General features: G+C 38.5%; 1 protein-coding gene across 3 annotated transcripts in view; it reads right to left on the reverse strand.

Moving 5' to 3' along the window:
• The window catches only part of LOC121904435 (EGF-like repeat and discoidin I-like domain-containing protein 3), a 119,652-nt gene that overhangs the window by 74,601 nt on the left and 19,151 nt on the right, over positions 1-25,900 (reverse strand). For 2 of the 3 annotated variants that reach the window (XM_042422188.1, XM_042422189.1), the window contains exons 2-3: positions 18,598-18,627; positions 6,944-7,072 (exon numbers count right to left, since the gene is read on the reverse strand). In XM_042422188.1, the coding sequence (XP_042278122.1) occupies positions 6,944-7,072; positions 18,598-18,627 (159 nt within the window). Of the gene's footprint in view, positions 1-6,943; positions 7,073-10,042; positions 10,145-18,597; positions 18,628-25,900 lie in introns of those variants that run through there. The other variant, XM_042422190.1, reaches the window with a different exon arrangement.

Below are 25,900 nucleotides of genomic sequence, written 5' to 3' on the forward strand. Positions count from 1 at the left end.
AAATTGTTGATAAGGTTTAAATTCCACAGTATGTATTAATTTAACCTTAATTAAAGCTTTCCTGCTATGGAATCTATATACAATATCAGTGTTTAAAGCATATAAATGTACTGTTCTGTTTAATAAAAGAGGGACATTTCTTGAAGGATTTATTATTTTTTTAAAGCTAGGGTAGACAATGTATTTTAGAAGCATTTTTTGTTGTATTTGTTGAAATTCTCTTTACATCCCAACAGCAATCAATAAATCAAATGCTCTAACAATAAAGAGAAAAAAATCCGGTATCTGCGGCTGTCATAGGCCTCTAATAGGTCCGTCCAATCATTTCATTCGGCCTGCATGAAAGATTGGATGGCCTACCTGCTTATCTGCGTGCACTCTGCCTGTGTACCTACTCATTTTGAATGACCAGAGTCTTCCACAAGGCTAGGGAGACAAACAGAAAGTTTGGAGGCTAGGTGAGCAGTAGGATACTGATGGAGAGGAAGTGACTTGCATCAGTTGCAGAAAAAAAGATGGGGATATCAACAGAAAGCAGAATGAAAAGCAACATGCATTCATCAGACTATCGCCTGTAGTGCGGGGGAAACTGAACTGCACATAACCTAATAAACAACGCCAGAGTGAGAGACTTTCAATGGAAGTGAACTCGGCTCCCAGCAGTGAAAAGCAATGATGGATTTTTATGCATCGCTGTGGCTTCAGGTCAGATACTGAGTCATCTCTGTGTCCTGGTGCTGCTTGTCGCTCTGGGACTCGGTTCTGAGCTGCAGGTCTGGGTCTGGCTCTCTGACGGACTGGTGACTGAGGAGGTTTTGTAGGCAGACAATGAAAGAGACAGGGAGATGGGACACTCATTACTTTTGTGGTGGACTTCAAACAGCCGAGAGGTGGTCCTGTTAACTGTTTACTAAGGTTGTTATGCCTTATACACTGTTGTGTTACATGTGCATATGAAGTGTGCATATGCCCATGCTCATCTGGTGGGAGGGGCTTAGGACAGAGAGGAGAGGGGGGGGAGCTGCAGGAGGAGGGCTGTTTTTTTTTTCTCCAAAAAACTGCCTACCCCAGTTTTCAGGCCTGGTGAGATGCAATTAACATTTAAGCACTACTGCAAAAAAAGAAGGAAATCTTCATTCTTCACTGTGATCTTTGCCAGAGTGACTTCCACTGTGGAGCCTCACAGTCAGAAGGAGATTAACAACTGCCACAATCATGGTGAGAGGGAGCAGAAAACCACAAGCCTACCACTCTTTCCTTACCTCACCCACTGTCCTCCCTCACTGGCCTGCATGTTAGGAGTGGAAGATAAGCTGACAAACAAGAGCTCCCTCCCTCTTCCATCACAAGTGTAGATCCGCTGCTACAAAGTCACCTCTGGTGGCAAGTTTGAGAAGGGCAAGTCATTTTTCGCTTGAAGAGTTGCAGGTAAACACTTGGAGAAGTGCTGGTAAAGTGAGGTGGTGGGCGTTAAAGGGGTAGGGAATGGGTGCTGGGAGAAACTGTCGGACCTGTGCCACCGCTTTCTGCCTGACTAATAGAGTCTATTATTGTAGTCAAATGTAAAGATGTACATAACTGTCGTTTTGATACACATTCCTGCTGCCTCGAGCTGTAGTGCTATACTATTATCACACTCTAAAGCAGTAAATTGAGCTCAACAGAAAATAAGTCACACTCTCCATAAAAATCCATGTCAAGGTGAGTAGTCAGACGAGAAATAAACAGGAAGAGGAAATGTCACAACTGGACACCGCCTTACCAGCTGCAAAATACAGTGAACAGGTCACAAATGCAGTCTTAAATGTGCTACCAAAGAGTAAGCACAAACTGAGTCATCATGGAGTCTCTCTTATCCTAGAGTTTCTCTCTCTTGTGCTGATGAAAGGCAGTCTGTGATCTGCCCCAGGTGAATTGACTAACAGTAATGGCTCCTTGCGGCTTTACATTCGGCCAAAGCCATAAACACTGGCTGATTATCCTGTGGCAAGAGGCTGCGGAGGCAGCAGGGCTAATACAGCATGATAGCAACTGTCAATACATGATCAAATACAGGGCCATTCTTAAAAAAAATCCTCACACATCCTACATTTAACCTCAATCAATTCTGCCCTGCTGGTGTGTTTCAGAAAGGCAAAGACACGTATTGATCAAAGAGCAAGATGGAATCTGCTCAAAGGACTTCCACACCATGGAAAGAGAGTGAATCAGAGAGTTAACACCAGTCATCTGATAGGCAATTTGACCAAATTAACTTGTTCATTCATTCTTTTTTACAGTGCCTATATATGTGCATGAATAACCAGCCTTACCACATTGGATCACACTATCTGGAAACAGTTTCACAATGAGCTTTGAATTTCAATGTGATTTGCAGGGAGCTCCACATTCAGTATCACTGAGTAAGAGCTAAAAGGAACCAGAGAAAACCGACATCTTTGAAAAAGAGTAAATAAGCAACCAGACAAACTTTTGATCAAGCTTTGATAGGCAAAGAGAGAACAGGGTGACATATCTTCATCTGATCTGCCAACTTTCCAAGATAGGATTTAGCATCACTGCATCAAATTCAGCTGTGCTGTTCATGTCAGCCTGGTTACACAAGACTGTATGTGGTGAGAGATTAATGCAAATTTCTGTGTAGAGAAATAAGAAAACTTCCCCAATAAAAATCCTAATAGTTTATACTCCATATGTCTTCTTCACACTGTGATAGTTCATTACATTGTTTGGCTCCTTTCCTGATAATGTGGCACTTGTTCTGTTTTCACCACAGGGATGTGATGCTGCACTATTCGAAAGAAGAATGACTTTGCAATAATAAAGGCTCTAATAATAAAAGCAGTGACATTAAACCAAAGTTAACCCTGGATTTCTCTAATGGTGTTGAGAATTGGACCTTGTAAAACTGATTTAAAACTGGTATAAAACAGTATAACTAAGTAAAAAACTTAGTTTAGCACAAGCACATTTTTAACAGAAATGTAAAAGACAAGAATTTAATATTACCTGTGATATTTTATAAACTTGAGTTAAAATGGAATTGCAGATAATGTTGCATATAAATATAAAACTGCATATAAAGTTCTCAGTGAAATCAAACATATAAACTGTTGAATTTAATGGCGCCTGCTGTGACTGCACATTGCCTTCACCTTCAACTGTGATTGTCTGACATATTCCCTGAATGTTGAAATCTCAACATCTTTTGTGAGGTAAAGGCAGCTATGTTCAGTAAGTACTATACACAATAGCTCCCCGTCAAAGAAGTCTGAAATAGCTTGTACTTATCCTACTTGTCCATATGCAACACCAATCCTGGCAAAGCTTCATAAAACAGCTCTAACATGCAGGATATGTAGTGCATGTATTTAGGATAACGTTACAAGGTGTGAAATTGGATTTGGCTCTGACAGAGCAAGGAGACAGTAAGAGCAACAGTATAAAAGCCTGAGCTGGCCTACACATACTGTATGTTATGTCTGTATAGGACAGAGTAAACAAAAGACCAAACATCTGGGTTAAAACACTGAATTAGATATTGCATGAGGAGAAGGTGGCGGAACGGCGCCTGGTGCTGCCACCACAGACACTTCTTGTCTGTAGTTCCCTGGTGGTGGAACGAGTTACCAAAGTTCATTCGATCCACAGAGTCCCTCCCTAACTTTAAGAAAAAGCTAAAGAACCAGCTCTTTCGTGAACACCTCTGCACCTGATGGACTGAAAAAAAAAATCTGCTTCTATGCACTCTATGCATTGCCTCTGTACACTACCTGCTGGCACCTACATCCTATTGGACTTGAACTTAGCTTTATGGCACTTTCTCATGTTGTTCTCTCCTGACTAGATCCTTGCTTGTGTTGTATTAATTCTCAGATGTAATTGTAACATTGTAACATTGTAAGAAGGTGAATCCAACTTCAAAAACATGCAGAGTGAAGTGTTTGTTTTCTAAGTGTTGGTTTAATATTTTACAATAAACAGAAACTATTCCAAGCAGCAGTGGTCCTTTCTGTATCATATGTAACAGCTGGGAGCTTATTAAAAAAAGACTAATGAATGTACTGATTAGTGCATCGTATCGACAGATGGAGTATTTAAAAGTTATGTAGTGGATGTTATGAAGTTAGTGAAGAATTGTCATCAGCAGTGAAAATTGACATATCATTATCTAGCCATTATAATTGGAGATATTCATTCAAATAACAGTGATTCACCAGAACTGAAACAACCATTGTTTTTGTCTTGTTTCTTGTCAGCTTGTATCTAACCAATATCTTTTTCACATTTTTATCCTTTCCATTAAGCGTGTCATCAGTTAAAAGCCAACACCATACCATGACAAAGTCAGTTAAACTGTCATTCTAAAAAGGAAGGATTATTTATGTGTCTTTATCATTTAATTGCAGTAATTATCCAGGCGATAGATTTGATTATTAATGCCTTCAGATACAGAATTCTCCCTCTCCCTTTTCTCTCTCTCTCTCACCCACTCTCTTGCATTCAACTGTAATGGCTGTGAGGAAAATTGGCAGACATTAATGCATTCAGCCCATATCAAATCAGTTTCTCCACCACCCTAAGGGCTTAATAGGAAACAATAACTGAATTATGACATGAATGCTAGCCAATCGCTCACATTTCTGGCTGGAGACAAATACAATGACATACAGTTGATATAGTTACTTGCTCCATTTCCTTTTGTGCTTTTTATTTGAATAAAATGGAAAAAAACAATGACATGTAAACAAGTAAACAAGCACATATAACCCCTAAACTGCTGTCTTATTTAACCTTGGTGTACTGTAAGTGTTGCAGAACTGTTTAACATATCTATTTCTCTCTCTCTGTTTCAAACCAATACGTATCCATCTAACCACACAGTTTGCACCATAATACATTTTCCATTACTTACAAGCAAACCCACAATGAAGGACAACTGTGTTGTGCAGGCTAATGCAATGCTCAGCCAAGCATATACAGGCAGGGCAGCCACAGGACTTGGCCTATATATCATACTGCAGGATTTAGAAAGATTTAGCACTTAAAGACAAAGCTACAAGCTATTTCCAAATCCTGGGATCTTTTACAAATGCACAAGACAAGATACGAATGTATACATTTGATGCTTTACTTGAGTATTTGTACTCCTGGCTAACTGCTGATGATTCTACCTGTTATATGACATCCTTTCTTTTTCAGATAAATTGAGTCATTATCTAAATTTCTCTTCCTGACAGTAAATAACAGACTCTTCGGTAAGCAGCACTGCAAGTACTATTGACACAAGCAAGCCTTGACACCATCTAATGTTTGCCGTGAAATTGATTTCAAAACTGCTGAGCCAGTAACTACTGCTGAGAATACTTAAAAGTGACTGCTTTAGAAAAAAAGTAACTTGATTTTTTGAAATTTCAAAAGAAAAAACACACTCCGCTGCTCCTTGTTGTTTCCATCAACAATCATCAACAACAGTATTCTGTAATACCATCAAATGTGTTTCTTAAAGTTTTCTTTGTCTTTTAACATCTTGGGACCATGTTGGAAATAAATGTTTTCACTTTAACATGTTATACCTTCGATTTTTGTTTTTGTGTCTGTAATCCATAGATAAATCATATCATATATCATAAATACACTACTAAGGCCTCTCATTTTATAATTTTGCAAAGTCAGCAGTTGCCACTTTTGTCAGGTATGTGTCCACTTTTTTTACAGTTGCTCCTGGCTCCAAGTATACCGACAGCAGGAGAGCAGTGGCTCATTTTCTTAATTTCAGTTTTAACTGAAAAACTATATAGTGATATATATAACTGAAATCAAGAAAATGGTCACTGATGACTGATGGCAGGTTTTCCTGCCTGAATCAGCCTTGGAGGAGGCAGAGATGAGCCACTGCTCTCCCCGCTATCTGAGACACTAAATGTGGCTAAGCTCGGCCAGACAGCCACTGGACAGCTTTGACTTTCTGTGTCAGTGTTTACATATGTGCACATATCAGAGAACAGTCTGTCATCCTATTGGTCAACGTCAAGGAACATGTCATTGGAGATGTCAAACTAGTCAGGAAAACACAAAAGATTCTGACATGCTAGACTCTTCCTCAGGGTGACGTGGGGCATCCCAGATGCCATACGACTGTTCTTCATTATGTCACACTACAAGGCATAATCAGGCCCAGTGCTGGGAATTTCTCAGCAACAACAAAATGTGTAGCGTAGTGTAATCGCAGCATAATGCAAACACAAGTGGAAATAGCAATATTTGTATTAGTCAGAGGTACATATATACTCTCTTCAAAATCACTAGAAACCCTTTCATCTTGATATACCTGCCAGTTTGTTTCATCCAAAATACATTTAAATACATATTAAAATGATTCCCAATGATAATGTAAACTACTTCTGCTTCTATGATAACCAAAAGCAAAAACGTTGGGCAAACCCACATGTGCTTGTAGCCTACATTTGTGCTAGTGATTACCCTTGTGCTCAGTTTTAGAACATTAGAGGCTTCAGAGTTCAGAGAGTCAGTTTAAAGATAGAGCATAAATTGTGGTGAGGCTGAGAACAATGCTCCTGGCCTAACCTAAAGTATTATCTCATAGGCAGCAAAAACCTTCTGACACTAACCTTTATTAAGAGCATGTTCAACAAAAGAAAGCAAGTTCAGCAATTCTTTTCACCACCAAACCCATGACCATTTTGCTGAACTCGTCCTTTCAAAATGATTTACTTCCTGTCAGCTGTTCAACATTTATTCACTGTTCAAGGTCTTTTTTTTGTGTTGGAAAACCTTCAGTATCAAATGTACAAATCAGACTTCATGGAAATGTGTAAAAGGAGAAATATTATGATCTCTTTAATTTAATATTCACTTCTGGGAGAATTTATTTCAATGTTTCAAGGTTTCAAGGAACAACAAAAAGGGTGGTCTAACTTACTGTGTTGGCAGTGAACTCCACTGAAGCCTGGTGGACACTTGCAGACGTAACCAATGAAGGTGTCGCCCCGGTAGGTCTCACTGATCTCGCATGTCCCTCTGTTGTGGCAAGGGTTTGGATGGCACGGTCCTGCAACGAAAAGGAAAAAAGAAAAACAGTGTTTCTTACCACTTATGAGATATTAAAATATGAGACACTGGTAATGGGCTACAACTCTTACTTTCTCATTTACTTTGCATAAAAGTACACAATGTTCCAGGTAATAAATTCACTTTCATGTAGCACACTGTTTTTCAGTGTGCACATGAATAAAATACTCTCATGCCAACAGTTACAAACAGTGCTACCACAGCCATTGGTTTAAAAAAACTTAACAAAACAAAGGTGTACATTGGCTGTGTATTTGAAAAAAAAGTCTGAATGAATAAATTACATTGAGTTAGACCTTGTGAGACAGTGTGTAAGTAAAACTGTTTGACAGGTAAAACTGAAGATGACAGGAGAGCGAGGAGTGGCTGGCTTTCAGTGACTGCTGAGGGTCTCTTTGGTCTGGAGGGCTGCCCAAGGCACCATCTAAAAATCATTGAATATGTCCCCTACAGGAAGGCAAGACTTCATTCTTACAGCGCTAAGTGGACTGGCTGCAAGGTAGAGCAGTATCAGCTATATATGCAAAGAAAGTATGCACGCCAACACACATACACACATACACACACAAGAGCAGAGATTGCAGAGGAGATTTTGGTGGCTGAATACTAAGTGGAATACCCTGAATATGAGACAGAAAAATTGATGATATCAATGAATCCAAAAGACAGTAGGCAATTAAGTAGGTAATTTGTTACAACAGAGACAAGTGTTTAATTTGAAATAAATAGAAATGAGAAGTGGACACTGTAATGCACAATTTACAAGTTTTTTTTTTGTTTGTTTAGAAGGCCAATTATAAATAGTGTACTGTATTTTTATTCTACAGTGCAAAACATTTTTTTTTCTGAAGAGCTTTTGCTTGAGTGATTGCATAGACGCCTGCTCCACTGGGTATGAGGCACAGGCTCGCTGGATAATTAATAACTGACCTTTTGCCATTGGTGCTACTACTTCTTCTTTGAATAACAGAAGGTTCAGTATGCAGTAAGGACGGTACAAGACAGTTTTACAAAAGGCCCTGGATGCTATTGACAGCTGTCGCATCAATCTTTGATCCTTTTTGGTTGATAACTTTACATCAGTCTACATCAATAAATATTCAAAAATAATGTTTGTTTCTAAATTTAAAAATATATGTAAGCTTCAATACAGTGACATTAATTCTAACTCTCAAGGTGCCACTGTGTGTACAGTATAAGTCACATTTTGAGACTATGATTTTTGGTTGCTCCCTAGTGTGTAATGGAAAATAAACTATACCATGCAGAGAAAAGTGTGAGAAGTTGGAGTATACAATTCAGGATGAATTGTTTAAAAAAAAAAAAAAAAAAAAAAGACTGTCCTCTCTCAGTGCTCTTAGTACACATTGTGACCTCAACAAGAGTTAATGGTGTAGTAAGTTCCCAAGTTCCCGTTACATTTAGCCATTTAATTGGAAACTTGATAAAATGGCAAAGTATAGAGAATATGACTGCTGCAGCCAGGCTTACTTTGCTAACAGAACTTGCCTTTAAATAGTACCCTTTAAATAATATAGAGAGATTTTTTTTTTGCATAGTTTGAAACTTTTTGCTTTTATTTGTATTCAGAGCCTCCAGTCATTTTGAATGCTGGCCCACTTTGTAAAAGTTTCCACATGTTGCTGTTCCACATCAAATAGATTACAATAGTTAAGCATTCCTACTGAAAATCAAAGGGTGCTCACTGTATGCTATACTCTGTCTGGGGGTCAGTACAGTTCAGTACAGAAAGGCCCTTATGCGCCAAACACTAATTTGCAAGAGGATTCATATTCATAGGCACTAAGCACATGCATTCTTGCTGTGTATGCAGCACCCCATTCATCTTTGCCATTGTTTTCTCTTCAATGTTTGGGTGTGGAGAACACTGGGAAGCTTTGTAGCCGCTAGTGAATTCATGCTTTGGGGATTTAGAAAACAAAAGAAAAAAATTCAATCAAAAAAAGAAAAAAAAAGAAAAAGTAGTGTTGGTAATGATTAATAACCCAGTTGGAGCATTTTCTATGTGTGTGTGTGTGTGTGTGTGTGTGTGTGTGTTTTTTTTTTTTTTTTTTATAATTCTCCTCTTAATGTTATCTCTTTGGGACCAATGATGATACCCAGTGCTTTGAATCAAAGTTATTACTACCAAATGAATATGACACAGCAATATATTATAAGGAGAGAAAATGCCTGGCTGAGGAGTGCTACTTCACGAATTCAGGTATCAAAAAACAGGTTCTCTTTAGATCCAAGGACATATCATGAGACCAAAGAGAGAGGTTAGACTTGTACTTTGCTTTGTGATCAATAAGTCATAAGGTCAAAACCTAGTTAATGGCAGGACAAGTTACGGTCAATATGCAAAATTTTGGCCAATTTGTTACAGGGATAGTAGGCCTAAGTGGTAGTGTCTATAATGTGAATTCCTGGATATTAAATGTTCATCTGCAATTTTCTGTAGAGGTCCCAGTAATATTTGTTGTTAAAGTGAACTGAAGTAGCATATCACTAAGCGATGTTTGAGTAAAAACAAACAAAAAAAAGGGTATAAATGCAGTTGCAAGAAAAATACTTTCCACTCATATCTTGGGATGTTGGACTTGAAAGAAAACTTGTATTAATTTTAATTATGACTATTCTAATTATCTGTTAACTCCCCCTGCTCTTTCATCTGTTTCTATCTGCAGATGTCTGTAAACATATGGTCTCCATATGTTTACATAGGAGTAGCATGCTAGGCTAATAGTCCGTCAGCTCTGTGACTTTATATCCGTGCCGTGACGTCTTTCAGAGCATACAAACACTGTAAACACACCTGTCACCTGCCCAGCATGGTGCAGTTAAACCAGACACACTGCGGCTGCACCTTATTTTTATACAGTCTATGGGCTACACACAGTATGGCACGGCTATGCTAACAATTCCAGCCATGCTAATTAGCTGCCACCTGCCATGCAGACTGGTCAAATGGATCCGGCGCATCTTTGTATCTGCAAATTGGTGCTCCTGTCAGGATCGGAGCCTCCATATGAGATGCTTTGGTCGGTAAATGTGTGTTTTTAAAACTTACTTTGGCACTGTGCTCACTATCAGTCCCACTGAGAGTAAGCTGCGCTTGGGACTCCTCTGTAAACGCCCCCTCAGGACTTAATAGAAATTTGCGCTGATTCATCTTGAAAGGGCAACAGTCAATGGGGAAATTCCAAAACTGGGCTGGCCAACCAATGGTGTAACTTCATCACTCAGTCAGTGAGTCAGTGACGGACAGACATTCAAGGTTATAGAGCTTTTCCATGGCTGGTCCAGCCAAAAATACAGGACCCTGAAGAAGACTGTGAGTTGAAACCAAGCCCTTAGGAACAGCGCTGGGCTTTGAAGCCAACTTGACATAGTGGCCAGACTGTGTAATTACAATGTCATGTGATGCTATTGGGACCAAAAAGACTTTTTCCCATAGACTTACATTGTGAAAGACACGTTTTTAAATCAGCGGATATATTTTTTTGAATGACACTCAAAAAAACGATTGAATGGTTTTATCCCCATTCAATTTAGCCAGAGGGTAAACAATAAGTTAGTCGTCTAGGCCAGCAGAAGTCTCTAGTGAGCCTCCAACACTATACAGTTTTAGTTTTTAATTTTCGCAAAGCAGTGTGCCTTTGTATTTTTTGTTTATGATTTATTAATTACAAAGTAAAGTACAAGTCTAAGCTCTCTCTCTTTTTTTGGTCTCACAGCAATATATTACTTCGCTGGCAGTGCCCACAGCTTGATGCCATATTACTGCCAAAACCTCCCTCTAGGGCTAACCTGCAGCATGAGGCCAAATGTAAATGATGAGGCCTTGACGCAGAGTTATTGGTTTCATAACTCAAGGACCTGCCTAGCTGTCTCATCTTTTAAACATCAAGTTGTACAACTGCGCATAGGCTGTCAAAACTTTGTAGATTGAGATTAGATGGAAAAAGTTTGGAAGTCTCCCCCGTTGGATATTAATGCAAACATGGCTAAAGCTAAGGGCATGTTGAACAAACAAGTGAAAGTCTAGTGGTCTATGTAATTTCTAATGTGATAATGTCAGTCCTAAGCTTTTAAAAGTCTGTTGACAAAAGAACCAAAAGAAGCAAAACTAATTTGCTTTTCCGTGAGTCTCTGAAATATCCAGTCTCTTGATAGAATTTCTATTCCAGTCTTTTTACAGTCATATCTTATAGTTGACAGGTTAACTGTGCTTTGAAAGGTCTCTTATTTCATTTTAAGTGATAAGCAACAAGAAGAAGTCTCAAGGGTGAGACTATCATGCCCTCTTAAGTCAATCTGACAAATGAACAGCCATGAGCAAAATATTTGACAATGTCAAGTAAATGGGTGCAGCCTTGACTTGTACATTACATCATCTGCTAGATCATTTAAGACTAGCCGAACCTGTATAGGCTTAAAAAATAAAGTCAGGAAAGAAAATAAATAAATAAACACCACAAGCAAGCTTATTATTGTTCTCTCATTGGAATTAGTATGCCTCTGGACATGAATTACAAACAAGGTAATCCTATCGAAGTCATGCCATTTCAAAGCCAGGACCTGTATCAGTAATAATGAGAGCAGTGGCTAATCAGTTGAACAGAGGAACGTATAATAGCTTCACAGAGGCCTTGCTCTCCGAGGGAGTGGGGGTGACAGGTTTCAGGGTTGTTTTGACGTGACAATCTATAGTCGAACCAAGGCGTACTGACAGCCTCCCTAATGGAGAGTGCATAAAGCAGAAAAAAAGCAGGGAAGCAGGCAGAGGGAGAGAGGGAGAGAGAGAGAGTCAAAATGAATGAGTGAGAGAGATACTGAAAGAGTGCGCTCTGTGTGATGGCTACATTTAAGTCCGAAATCTGTTATTTTTTAGATATAAATGGCTCCAAAATGCTTAAGAGCAATACTTCAAAAAGCGTGATTTGCTGATTCTGTGATTTATGGAGCTGGGTGACAATTCAGAACTAAGGATACTTCAAGGTGAGGGAAATACAGCACATTTTTAAATTCAGTTTGTTGAAAAAAGCCAAAAGAAAAAAAACCCTGATCGGTGGTAGCAATACTGCAAGTGATCATGTGCCATATGATTGGATCCCACAGGGACATGTGGCACTCAGCATATTATATCACAAAATCAATCCATAGGGAGATTATGCGAACTTGCCAATAGAAAAAAACCATGGGTGAAATTTCAGAAAGGTAAAATTGTGTGAAACACAGCAGGTTGCTGTATTGCTGTTCTTTTTTATTTGTGTTTCTTTTTCCCTCTTTGTCTGTCTCTCTCACTGTTTCAGCATGACTAGTCGTCTCTCACCCTCTGAAGATATTTGTATACATTTGCATTCGCTCCTCCCATGTTTTGAATTTCTGAACATAAGCCTTTAAATGCAAATCGCATGAGACCGAACATGCAATTTTCAGCTGTGCCTCTTTTCATTTGACCAGCGCAAAACCCCAGATGCAATTTTGATTGTTTAGTGCCTAACAAAGGGCCACCAATTCTTAGTCTAATAGCTATGGTTGCTATCATGTCCTCAGTGGGTTGAGATTTACAAGACCCTTTAAAAACCTACTGGAAAAACAAACAACAACAAAAAAAAAGAATGTATATCTGTGGTTGCTGAACTGAAAAGTCAGTTTCTTACTGCCTCAAGTTGACATTAACAAACACAGATATATTTAGAGATACAAGGCTTTCAACTAACAGCAGCACAATACTTCCCATTAATGGGTTTCCATTTTGGGAAATAAATTGTTCTATTATGCTTTCATAAATTCACTAATTCACTGCAACAACTGACCATTTTCAGTAAAGCATGGAATGACAGGCATGATGGAAGCAGCAGGGGTGAATGGACACAGTGCTGCAGATCACAACACTTCATGGAGAAAACAAGCAACTTTTTCCTAGAAAAAGGACATTGTATGTCATCTGAGAGGACCTCGTTGGTCTGTCGGTGAATGCTCTCTTCACTCTGCATTTAAGTTGTGTGATGCGTGTCTGCGTGATGTATGTCTGGAGGAAACATTGGCAGCTTTCTTGTGTGAATGTCAGCTGCTGCTCCGCTGTACAAGCCAACGCTCCCTCTGTGATTGATGTGAGGCTGTGCTGTGTCCGGCGCAAGCACTGTGATTTCTTTTCTCGCTGCAAAGAGAGACCAATCAATCAGTTGTGAAAACCTGACCAATGGTTAAACACAGGAAAGCATCCTTTGTTTCCTTGCAGATCAATCACGAAACGCCTGACATTTTCAGGGTTAAAGCCACATACAGTATGTGCTCCTACATCATAGCCGACAGCTGTCACAAACATTATCTTGTTCCAAATGTATGAGCAATACTAATTTTATTATACTGCACTTTATAACTTAGCCCCTTATAAATGATATAGTGTACAGAACAACATTTTACAATGCACCATTGAAGCTGGGAAGCTTGAGGTATTAAGACTCACTTGACTTCATAAGAGGGATATAATTAAGTATCGAGCCTCTTGTTCACTCAGTTTTTCTATTAGAGTCTCAGAGAAAACATTCCTCTGTAAAAACAATGTGAACAATATATAACAGCTACTTCGCTGACAATTAATAGAAAGAAAAAAGAATTAAGTCTTGCTACTACTACCCCCAGTGTTTACTTGCTCTCAATATCCTTTACATCATTGGGTGGGGTCATGAGGAGGTCAGACAAAGCATTACTGACTGACTGGATGTCTGTCTAAAGATTTCTGCTTATCCCAGTGAAGTGGGTCAGCTTGTGAAGCCAGATGATCATATACAGAGTGCCTTTAATTTAATACTCTTTACTAACAACAAACAAGGATCTGCTCACAACTTGATCCTCGGCGGTTGCACTGAGTAACACTATCCCCTGCCCCTGCAGGAAAAACTGCTATAGCTGAATTTCACTTCCAATTTCGGCCTCTTACATAGAACTGAGTTAAAATTGAGAAGCCAGCCTGTCGACCACCTTGTTACACCTTTACAAAATTCTAAAAGAACATATTTCATGTGCCCGAAGAGTGTGAAATTTACATTGAAGCTCCTCAAGCTCTGAATGTGCACCCAGCCACATCACAGAGAAATCTGACATGGCCTAATTGTGTCAAATCTATTTTAACACAGCCCCTTTTTATGTGATGGCTTCAGTGGTTCACAGGCTCATGGTCACTGCACCCAACCTTCACCTCGACTGATGAAAGTTGGCACCGTACCACCAATATTACATCAGTGCTCTCAGCATGAGGCGCCGTATGTTCGAGCTTTTAGTGAGCTTTTGGCCTCCTATTCTCCTGTGCCCTTGCCACTCTGCCATTTCAGTCCATCAGCATTTGACAATATCAGACACATGCACTTCAGAGTTGAAATTAATAAGAATCATGCAGAAACAAAATGGTTTGGAATGTGTCAAATAAATATCCACATGGAGAGGTCACGCTCCATATCAGCATCATTCTTGGAGGATCCAGAGAGAGGCAGAAATGGAGGTTGTCTTGTCAGAGACTAAATGTCATGGAAATGTCACAGTGGTGTCCCTGTCTCCGAAAGGTCTCTAAAGAAGGAATTTTCCCGATTCTAATGTTGGTGACCAATGCCATATTGTATACGCTAAAAGCAATTAGCTTGTAAACATAATAAGATTTCAAATAATCAGACACAGACCGGCTCCAACCTGTTCAATGGAGGTCTATTGTTCTGTGTTCTGCTTAGAGACTGCATGTTAGTTATCCACTTAACCTTAAGGCTCAATTATGCTGCTGCTTGCGGTCTCAGTGGCATCCGCCAGTATTTTGAGACCACGGGGCTTGTGCTTTTATAGGATTTATTTTGTTGGGGCACCTGCAGCATTGTGGTGAAGTTCATCTCAGAGAGGTTTTTTTTTTCCCCCCAGGTTACCCTATCCCTAACCTTTTGCATTAAAAGTGCCCCTCATAGAGCCTCTTCAAGCTGCACTTTGCATCAAGTGAGGCAACTCTAAGCATAAAATAAGATTTGCTTTATCAATACCAGGAACACTGTGAATCTGAAAGGCTGATGTTAGGTCAAACATTCGTACAAGACTCTTTAGCCTATGAAACATTTAACTCACACAAAAACGCCACAACAAAGTAATTCTTAATTTCATGCTACTTCAAGCAGACAATTAAGCAGTTGAGATTTAATTCAATGTAAACTTAGAACGTTGACAGAAACAAGAAATTAAGTCTAACAGCAAGTTAGTATATGTGATATGTGCATGAAGCATAAAATATGGTGTATTGGTAGACAATCATGATATATCGAAACACATCAAGCTTATAAATATCTGTAAAATGGACCATGACAAGTAGATGATAGCAAAACTATTATAGCACTCTCTCTTTTTCTCTTTAAAGTGAATTTTCTACGCAAGACACTTGTATGCAGATGTTGAGCACATCCACTGCCGCTGACAACAAATGCCTCACAGAGTTGATTTTGAAGGGGAACATTTTCTTCTTAATGTGGAAATTTGAGCATTAGAGGCTCTTGATGCTTAATGAAGGACTACCGCCCGTTAAAATCACTTCCTGTTTATATGAGGCTGAAAATTGATTTAAATTTACTTTTACTGAGCAGATGTTTTTTGTGAGTGATCAGAGAACATTCAAGATCACATTTAATTAAAAAAAAAATCATCAAAATAATCGAAGTTGTAATAATGTAATATGCGACATTAAAGACTCACACTACTTCATTCAATGCAACATTAAAGGTGAGGCATTTAGGCCTGGTGTATGCTCACTATATGAATTATTGTTCGTCAGTGTCATTCTCAGCTCAGCCGTTACTATTTCTTTATGGGAGCAAAAATGTAAAGTTACAGTAAGTCACCCATGTCATTTGTGTCTTATTGTAATCAAGAATTTTCCATTTCTTACAATGTGAATAGATTTTCCTAGATGTAAAGAAAGGATCTCATCTTAGCTCAAGTAGATAAAATGTAGCCAATTTCTTCATTTATTAGTCAATTGTGACAGACGGCAAAATGAAATCCAATATTCTGTCATGTTTAGCAAACTAATTCAAGCAGATTTTCCTCCCTCAACCTGCTTGAGATTTAGATGGTGGGCCAATTTTCATAGACTATACTAGAATACGATCATAGACAGAGAATAATTTTATGTACATGGAGATACACACAGTACCTAAAGAAATGCATGACAAATGTGCTGAAGAATAGCCCACTCTACAATGAGCCAAGACAAAGGGTGTGGATATGTAGATTAAATATGTGAAGACTGTGAAAAAAACAGCTGATACGCTAAATTCTTCAAACCTGTCAAGAGTAATTTGGCCTTCCACATCAGCCTGTCCTATTTTCTCTCTGAGTCCAGTTCCAGGTCAGTGGTCGCAAGTCACACCTAATTCGGGTCGTTATCCGATAATTATTTCTTGCGCCGTTTACTCTCATTCTCCCTGTTATCTGAAATGTATAAAGCTTTGGAAATAATTTGGAAAAAGGATTTATTGCTATCATTCTTGCAAATAGAAAACATATTATTTATGCTATTTATATTTATGCTGAATTATTACAGTGTATACCTTATAAACAGTTGGCAACCACATTACTTCAGATATATGATGAGAGCAGATATTACATACTTTGCAGTGATCACTGGACTCTGTATGTTGTTGTGAGAATTTCAGCTCTATAGTATGTCTATTGTGTGACATTTATGCCACCAGATAATCAAATTTGAATCTTTATTTTGGAGAAAAAGTTGACATTTGAATGTTGACATTTAAAATTTGCTTTTTCAGTCGTTACTTATTGTGTGAAATTAAACTTTAATTTGAAAAAGTTAGCATCGGTGTTCTGTTTGAACAAATATTTATTGTGAGTTCATGTGTGCACGCACGTGTATACATGCCTTTCTATTTTTTCATAAGACTTTGAAATTACATGACAGTTAGCACTGCAACAACAAACTGCTTTTATTTCTAGGTTATTATATCTTATCTAAATAAATCATTCTTGTTTTTAACCCATTGATCTCAAACAAACCAGCAGAGATTAATATTAATGAAAGAGACACGGACAAAGACAATTATATGCTGAGGATGCACTAGAAAGTCAGTTGCGGTACTTCCCCAGGATGTGAAGTGACATTTTAATTGCATCACTGATGAAGATAAATCAGGTTCTTGTTTACTGTTGTCCTCTGTGGTCTTGCCTTTGTAATAAAACTCTTGTTACATGAGTTCTTTCAATAATGAGAAGCAGTACTTCTGAATACCAAATATGGTCTCTAAGGAACATCATTTTAAAAGGCAGTTTCTGTATGATAATCACAGATCTTTACTTAAACCTGCAGGCGGAACTTTTATCTCCCCCGATAGTGAGAATAATTACAAAAACACTGTTAATGTGTGCTTTATGACGTATGCCAACCAGCTGGTCTCACCCAGCCAGCAGCTCCTCACAGCTCTGAACACATCAGAGCAAATTTCCAAATAGGAAATACTGTTAAAACTTAATAAAGTGACATATTAACAGTCCTACAGCAAAAATTACAACAGCTTTTAGCCGTACATATCCAGTATAACTTGTGGCAAAGATACCCAAGGGCCAAGCACCTATCAAGATGGGTCAGGATGCCAAACATAATTTCCCCGGCAAATCTGAAACTTATCATTGCTGGTTGACGTAAAACGCATCACTACTGATGCACCAGAGTGGGAATGTCATACCAGCCACAAGTTTTAAAAAGTCTGCATACTATGAAATAGAGAGATTTATCTGGCGGTGATAGGCTTAATCAGCATTGTATGAACTCGTTTGGCAATGCTTGAATATAACAGACGTGCATTTATATGTAAAAGCACTGCAGGTTTAACTACAGTAGCTATTACTCGCCATCACTAAAAGCAGCAAGAAAAACACTTAATACACTCCTTAGGGGGTGGATACACTGTACATTCAGACTGATGCTAATGGGTTGCATTTAAGGATGCAATGCATTGTGCTCTTGTTAAATGACAGTAAGGTTTTGAGATATTGAAACTGCTATACTCTCAAGTTAATGGATTATAAAGTTAACATCAGAGCACAGAATCATTTTCACAAACAGCCCTTCGAAAATGAAGCTAAATACTCAGGTATTCAGAACATTTCACTCACGTTGAAAAGTAATGAAGCAAAGCAATCACTGGACTGAATTGGACTCAAAATTCTGCCAGACAAAGAGGAGATATTTCTCATGAGTCACACTATTAGAGGAGGTTTAAATAGGACTTTCTTATGAACGGTATACTACAAAATGAAATAATCATGAGTACTGCTGACCAGGCATGATCAGTGAGTCGATACAGGAATTAGAGTCACTGGTAATAAAGGAAGGAAGGGGCTTGGCCAAGATTTCGCTCTCTCTCTCTCTCTCTATCACACATACACACACAATCATGCACACACACGCACAAATGAATGGAAATCACGTTACCAAGCATAAAAATTTCCCACCTGCTGAAGTTGGTTCCTCACCATCTGCCGCTGTTGAGACACAGAAGAGAAAAAGAGGGAGGAGGGGAAGAAAGGAAATTCATATTAGCTTTATCACAACTATGTCACAGTATTCAGTGCTGCAGCTGCATGTAATACACCTGATTCAACAAAATTATTAATCGCAACGCGCACTACCATATGGGTAGTAACATTTGGCTTGAAATCCAGGGGAACATAAAGGCAGACACACCTGCTACCTGTAGGGTACAAAACTCTACCACACACTGCTGCCCTGAAACGTAACCTGGCACTGTGTCAGAGCCCATCCTCCATTCATACACAGAAACTATGCTATGTCCTGGTCGGTGGCCTTTGACTAATACGTGTTCATCATTCTGGACCAGTGTAGGATTAGCCCCCGTGGCATACATACTTGCTTGCTGCATCCCTGGCTCCTAAACTCCAGTCTAGCTCCGTGGCTGAGATTTGGCCTGTCTACCATCATTACCACAACCCTCTATCTCCATCATCACTTGTAAAATTGCTCCAAAAAAATGTGCCAGAAATCTGGACACAGTTGCAGAGGCAGAGGACCAAGGGTATCAGATGCATGAGATGACAAATTAGATTGCTATTGCTGTTGGGGGATGATCAGAAATGTTTACAGGATGAACCAATTCCCTCATGAAATCTAAAAAATCTCAAATAAATAATCTTACTCTGTCTAATATTAGTGAAACCCTATGTATGTATGTACTGATGGGTGTATGTACTGATGGATGGATGGATAGATGGATGGATGGATGGATGGATGGATGGATGGATGGATGGACAAACAAGGCATTGGTGCACTCAAATATGGTGCTCTAAAGACCAGATTAAATATGCATGTCTGTTATTTCTCAATAGCTAATGATACTGCCTACCAATGAGCATGCCAGCTTAATTAAAGTATGATTCAATGTCATGTCCATGTTTTCCATCCACAGCTTTGAATACTAATTAGGTATTAACATATGGAGAGGGTTAAGGCCACACAGCTCATGAGACAGACAGAGAGACAGTTATGGATGCCAGCATTCCATGCAGCTGCAAATGCATGCAAATCCATTTAAAAAAACTAATCAAATCTCATTTCCAATCATAACACAGAAAAAGAAAAACAACAGAGTAGACTTTTCTCCTCTTTACAAATCAAACATTAGTGTTCTGTCTGCCTGCATTCCCATGTAGTGTTTCGAGATGTGAAAATAAAAGTACTTCACAAAGTGCTCTCAGTGGGTTTTAAAAACTTAATCTAATTTGATGTGGTACCTTATTTCTAGGGGGTCTGTATTCAGTGTATCTGGTAAATGTCTAGCAAGACAAGCTGAGCTGACTGTTTTGACAAACTTAGGACACCCCTGGAACGAATGATTTCATCTCAGACGGCAGCCGCAAATCTCAGCAGCTGAAAACTGAAGGGGGGGAAATGATTCACTTAGACATCATCTTGAATAACAGACAGAATTAAAGAGTGAACCGCAGAATCTAACACCGCTTTAAATGTGAGAGAAAGCTTGCATTGAAGTCACAAGAAGCCAAAGCCAAGCACTTTCCCAACCTCTCATCTGTCTGGCTGCAGACGCTCCCCTTTGTATTTTCCCATGCACATAGGCCAATGTAATCCCAAAACCAAGCACATTCCACGCTTCGCTTAGTGCGGTTTTCTCTCTGCCGTTTCCTCTCCTCTCTTACCATAGGGGTCAAGACACACACAAAAGCCTACAGACACATACTGTACATACTGTAGTGAATACACACTGACAAAGAAGAAAAAAACAACATATGCCTCCAAGTACAAACAACTATTCACACCCACACATAAATACACAAACTGCGAAGATAGAGATAAAAGGGATGTTTTCTTTTGTTTATCCAAGTGTTGAAGTGGTGAATCATAACAGCGCATAAAATACACTGTACAATACACTGGGCCACCAAATGTATGTCTTCAATTGCAGATATTCGAGTCGAAACAATCCATGCATGTTGCATCACATGACTTATTTCCCATCGAAGTGAACATCAGTATTAGCTATCATCGTCTAAAAATAGTCAAATGTATTTCCCATTTGCAACAGGAAACTTGTAACTCCTCAGTTAGTCACCACACTTTATCTCACATATGAGCGCAACATGTAGTCTGCAAGTCAGAGGTGCTAGTATGCCTTCACAAGACTTTACTCATAAAAACAACAGATATGGCAGTTTGTTCAAAAAACTTGAAATCGCCTATACTTTCCTAATAAGTGACCTTTTCTGGTTGTGAGTGTACTTACTGTCCTCCCAGAGGTAGTTTGATGTTGTTAAACTATTACAAAACCTCTTACGGAGGAAGTTGGGATGAAGGGTTGAGTCAACAAAGCATGTGGCTTTGACACCGGAGAAAACGGTTAAACATCCCATCTCATACTAACAGTAAACATTGGCTTTTTTTAAACTATGACAACAATCTATCCCTAAATTTAACAAGTAGTTTTAGTTGCCTAATCTTAACCAGACCTTAGCAACAAACAGAGGAGGCAAGTAAAGTTTTTGAAGTTGTCATACTGTATGGGAATTTTTGGAAGACAGTGATAAATGACCAATTTTGTTGTTACAATTTTAGTTGCAGTAAAAGTTGTGTTTCACAGCGGGTCCGCAGGTGTTCTGTTTTTATGTTGCAAGGTCCAGTTTTATATCTAATTACTTTATTAAGTTAATTAGTTATTTTCTATTAACATCCATGCCTGGTAGAGAGGTTGCAAAAAGGGTGCTAATTAGTATATCAGTAAATGGCTTCAAAGAATGACTTTAAACATTAGCTCTCGCCCTGTTGTTAAAGCCACTGCTAAAAATATTCTGGTGGATATACTTCAAATATTGGGTTACAAAGCCACATGGAATTTTAAATAAAAAATGCTTGAAGACTGGGAAAGTAGGAAAGTGGCACTATGCCGGTAATTGTACATTTTTTTTTATCAGATCCTGGCAACATTATTTACAACATGTGTGTCCTTTTTCTTTGAGCATTAAAATGTTTATATTCATAAAATCCTGCAAATCTAACAGATCTTTCAATTTCCATCCCCATAAAAGTTGTCATCAAAGCCAAATCCCACTGTATCTCCTTCAGCAGTGGGGCTATAAACAGATCTATAATGAATCTTAAAACAAGCATGATTTACCACTCAAGTGTGCTTGCTTTATATTGTATCTCATGCAATGCTGTGATAAAAAACACGAACAGTAAGTATTGAGTCATGTCCAATGTATTTCATCAAAAAGTGGTGCAAGCCAAACCCCCATGTACATATTTGTGTAGCATGCACTGGCCTTCGTCATAATCCCTGGGCTGTAAATAAACATAACATCAAACAATTTAAGTTAATCTCCTTCATTACTTAGCGACACAACTATTCTGCTGTCTAACCAGCAAGCTACAAATTAGTCTGGAAGCCATTAAATGTGTTATGGGAGGACTATTAGAGGCACGAGTGCATGTTTTCTTGTGCTTTTCTTACAGTATTTAACACCAGGTGCAGGGAGTGTACGCCAAAGTAATTCTTATGGTCCTAATGTTATTAAGATGGATACTTAGATACAGTGGATCAAGAGACAGACAGATAAGGACATTACCTAACATATTGTTCCGTTTTGCACAATAAATATTTGACACGTGGGTACATCTTGAGACTGCACTAATAAATTTGTAAAACATGGAAGGTTCTGGAGATGACTTATTTAAATGGCCCCTCCTCCTTCCCAGGAGAAGGTCCTCTCTGTAGCAAGATAAGCCTCCATCCTGGGACATATTGGTTTAATCTGACTGACAGCCAGGAGGCAGTAATAACCATCCATAATCTAAATGGGAACCAGCCAGCCTGTCCAGCACAGGGCTGATATGACCTCAAGGTGTTTGGTGGAGATAGAGGGGCCGGTGCACAGGACGTTCAAGTACAAAACACACCCACAGTGCACACACACAGTGAGGAAGGAGGATACACATGCATATATTAAAACACATGTATTAAGGTGTTCACAAATGTAGACATACTGTAGGTGTTGTGACAGGTTTGGGTTGGGGCTGTGTTAAAGGGGTTCATGTAAACTCTTCTTTCATTCATACAGAAAAGTTTTGCCCACAAACTATACAACATTTAGTACCAACGCATTTTTATTTTTGTTTATATAACTTTTACAGGGTAACGTTGCACTTAAACAGCAATCACCCCATTTACATGCACACAGTAACATCCAGCCACACAGTATATAAAATCAATAACACAACATGGATCTATAGCACATTTTAAAAACAGATATACTGATCAATAGGGTTGAATAATTTGCTTTGAGAGAGTGACCTCAGGCCTCATTTACAAAATATATTTCTCAATATTTCTTAAAAAAACAATCAAATCTTTAATTAGTCAAAGCAGGCTTGGAATGGTGCACAACCCTCTCCATAAAATATCCATAAATGATACATTAATATATGTATATCGATATATGTATCATTTTTTTCTTGTGTCTAAAACACAGGAATCATCTAGTTCCAATTTATAGCAACAGCAACTATCTTACGGTGAAGATTAGGTGCACCAAGGAGGCAAACAAGTCATCAATAGCTGAGACTGGCCTCAAAATCAAGCCATCATCTTATAGTTACTTTTAAAAGCAGTAAGGGCTAGAAAGCAATTTCCCCAGACAATGTTTTATTCTTGAGAGAAATAGTAAGAAAAAGAGGAAGAAGTTTGTAATAAAAAGACTTTAAATTGGGACATCCTCTCAATTTGACTCATTTGGATGGCTGAAGCCTCATATTATCTTCAGATAAACTTAAATTTTTGCACAAAAGGAGGACTGAATCACTTAAATTGAATTAAAGTGCATTAGAAGGGGATCTTCTAACAGCAAGTATGAACCGGAAGAGTGATTACAGCAAGCTAAACCTGTTTCAATGATCATATGGGCACCTGACTGTTGTTTTAAGCTAGACTTGAAAAATTGTGAACCCGTTCTTAAAGGGCGATCAGCAGGGCACAGCTCATAGCCAGTACTGTGGTAATGTAATGTGTGTATGTGGCACATGGTTTTACTGGTGGTAAAACCAAAAACATAAATAAAAGAACACATTTTTTTTTATTCATGAAAGAAGTTGTGAGAAAGATTTTCAAACCAAAGTGTTTAATCTGGTCTGTGGTTGTGTTCGGTTTCTTCTCTTTAATTGGCCAACAATTTAAACAAGCACTATCTAAATGTTTCACAGCTGTGTCTTAGCAAATAATATAAGTGCAATACAGACAACATGTCTACTTTTCTCTCAACATCACTTGTTGAGATGACAAAGATTTTAGATGATATCATAATAGAAGATATATAATAGAAACATACCAATAATTTTAAGACATTATTGTCCATTAGGTGTAATATGATGAGGTAAATACATTTGGATAGTTCTGAGTGGGCGTTTGCATGAAATATTTTTTGTACCTTTTCAGTGTTGTTTCCTTTTCATTAGTATTTAATCCTACAACCCTGTAAGGCTTTCATAATCAAGATGAAAGTGTTGTTTTGCTGTATCAACATTTGTCTGGGTCAGGGGTGACAACAATGATTGCAGTAATTGTAATTATGATAGCAGTCCATTACACAGTCATGGGAGCCAGTGTCTGTCTGTTTCATAACAGTGTGTGATGACATTGACCTGGTGGATGGTTTTATACTGGGAGGTTTGAGGAGAAAACTAATTTTAATGTTTAGTAACAAGAACAAGCTTTTTGATGACCAGTAGGTCATTTTAGACAAATAGATAATAGATAATTGTAGATTGTTTGGATAATTATATTTTTTATACAAATCATCAGATAAAACATCAATTTAAAGTCCCCTCCATTCAAAATGTGTTTTTCTTATTATTACTTCAGATAGATGTTTGAGCTTCACTGTGCAGAGTGATATATGTGCAGAATTTGACACTACAAGGCTGTTTTCACATTCATCTGCATGTGGGGAAAGTTTCTCTGTGCTCACCGAAAAAGACGAGTTTAAGGCGTGTACCTACAAGCATGATTTGTGACATCACAACTAGTTTGGAGCCAATCATGGTCCAGTATGCAACTTACAAAAGTGTGATGTGGAAACTTGAAGCTGGAAGCTGGAAGGGATCTTATATTTATTATATATATTGACCATATATTATGACCAAGAATTGCCAGTGTTAGTTGCAGGAAACTTCTTGGTATTGACTATATTCCCAAACTTAAGTGATTATTTGAGATAAAACAACTGACAACTCTGGACAGCATTAAAATATCTGACATGAAGGCTCTATAAAGCTCATCACTCTTACCTTCATGGTCAGTCGGCCTATGACAAAGTCAAAAACAATCCTGGTAATGGATTGTATTCCCGTTTAGTGGTGTAACATTGAGAGTGACAGTCGGCTGTCACTGCTAATGCTGGCAGCCCAGACACCACTCGCTGGGGCTGACAAATCCTGTTTGTGTCTGTCAAGTGTCTCTTGTTGTGAATCGTAAGCAGTAAAACTTTTTTGTTGCAGTTTTCATGTTTCTTCCCAGCATTTGGCGGTGAGTAGGAGATTAGAGCAAGATGGCTGTTTTTAATCAGGGGACAGTAGTTTGAAAAAGACAGAATCCATAAAATGAACGCAGAAACCAGTTTAATTTGCCACAGGACTGCATTTAATTACTGCACGAATCGAGCTGCAATTTAAAATGTTCCATGTGTTTTCAGCCATAATCAAGCAGTATAAATTATCATGACCAACTTGTCAAACAGCGACAGAGTGCGAATGACAAAAATTGTTACACAAGCTGGAATGGTAAATCTAGGTAAGAGCTATCATTAATAGTTGTGACAGTTTACCAAATCAGCATTTTACAATATTTATATTTTAATGTCACTCACATATTACATGATCCGAATATTTGGAAGAGTAGACTGCATGTCTGAACACTTTTTTACATTTATTTCACAACTCAGTCCAGCTGGCAATAAACATTGTCAGAATTCATATCATCTCATTTCGCTTTTTCTGAGAGAAATTAAAAAAAGCAAATGAGGATTTAGTCAGCCGCACTATGGCACATATGGCAATCTGTGTACATGTGCTACATTACCACGACAGATATCACCTTTCCTTCTACCCCCCCACTCCCATCCCAACACACACACACACACACACACACACACACACAATACGCTCACTTTCTAACCCCCAGCAGATGCTCATTGCACATCTATCTCCCACATAACATCACCCTTAGAAGTGTTTGTT

The sequence above is a fragment of the Thunnus maccoyii genome, chromosome 9, assembly GCF_910596095.1.
Source record: "Thunnus maccoyii chromosome 9, fThuMac1.1, whole genome shotgun sequence".
NCBI lineage: Eukaryota > Metazoa > Chordata > Actinopteri > Scombriformes > Scombridae > Thunnus > Thunnus maccoyii.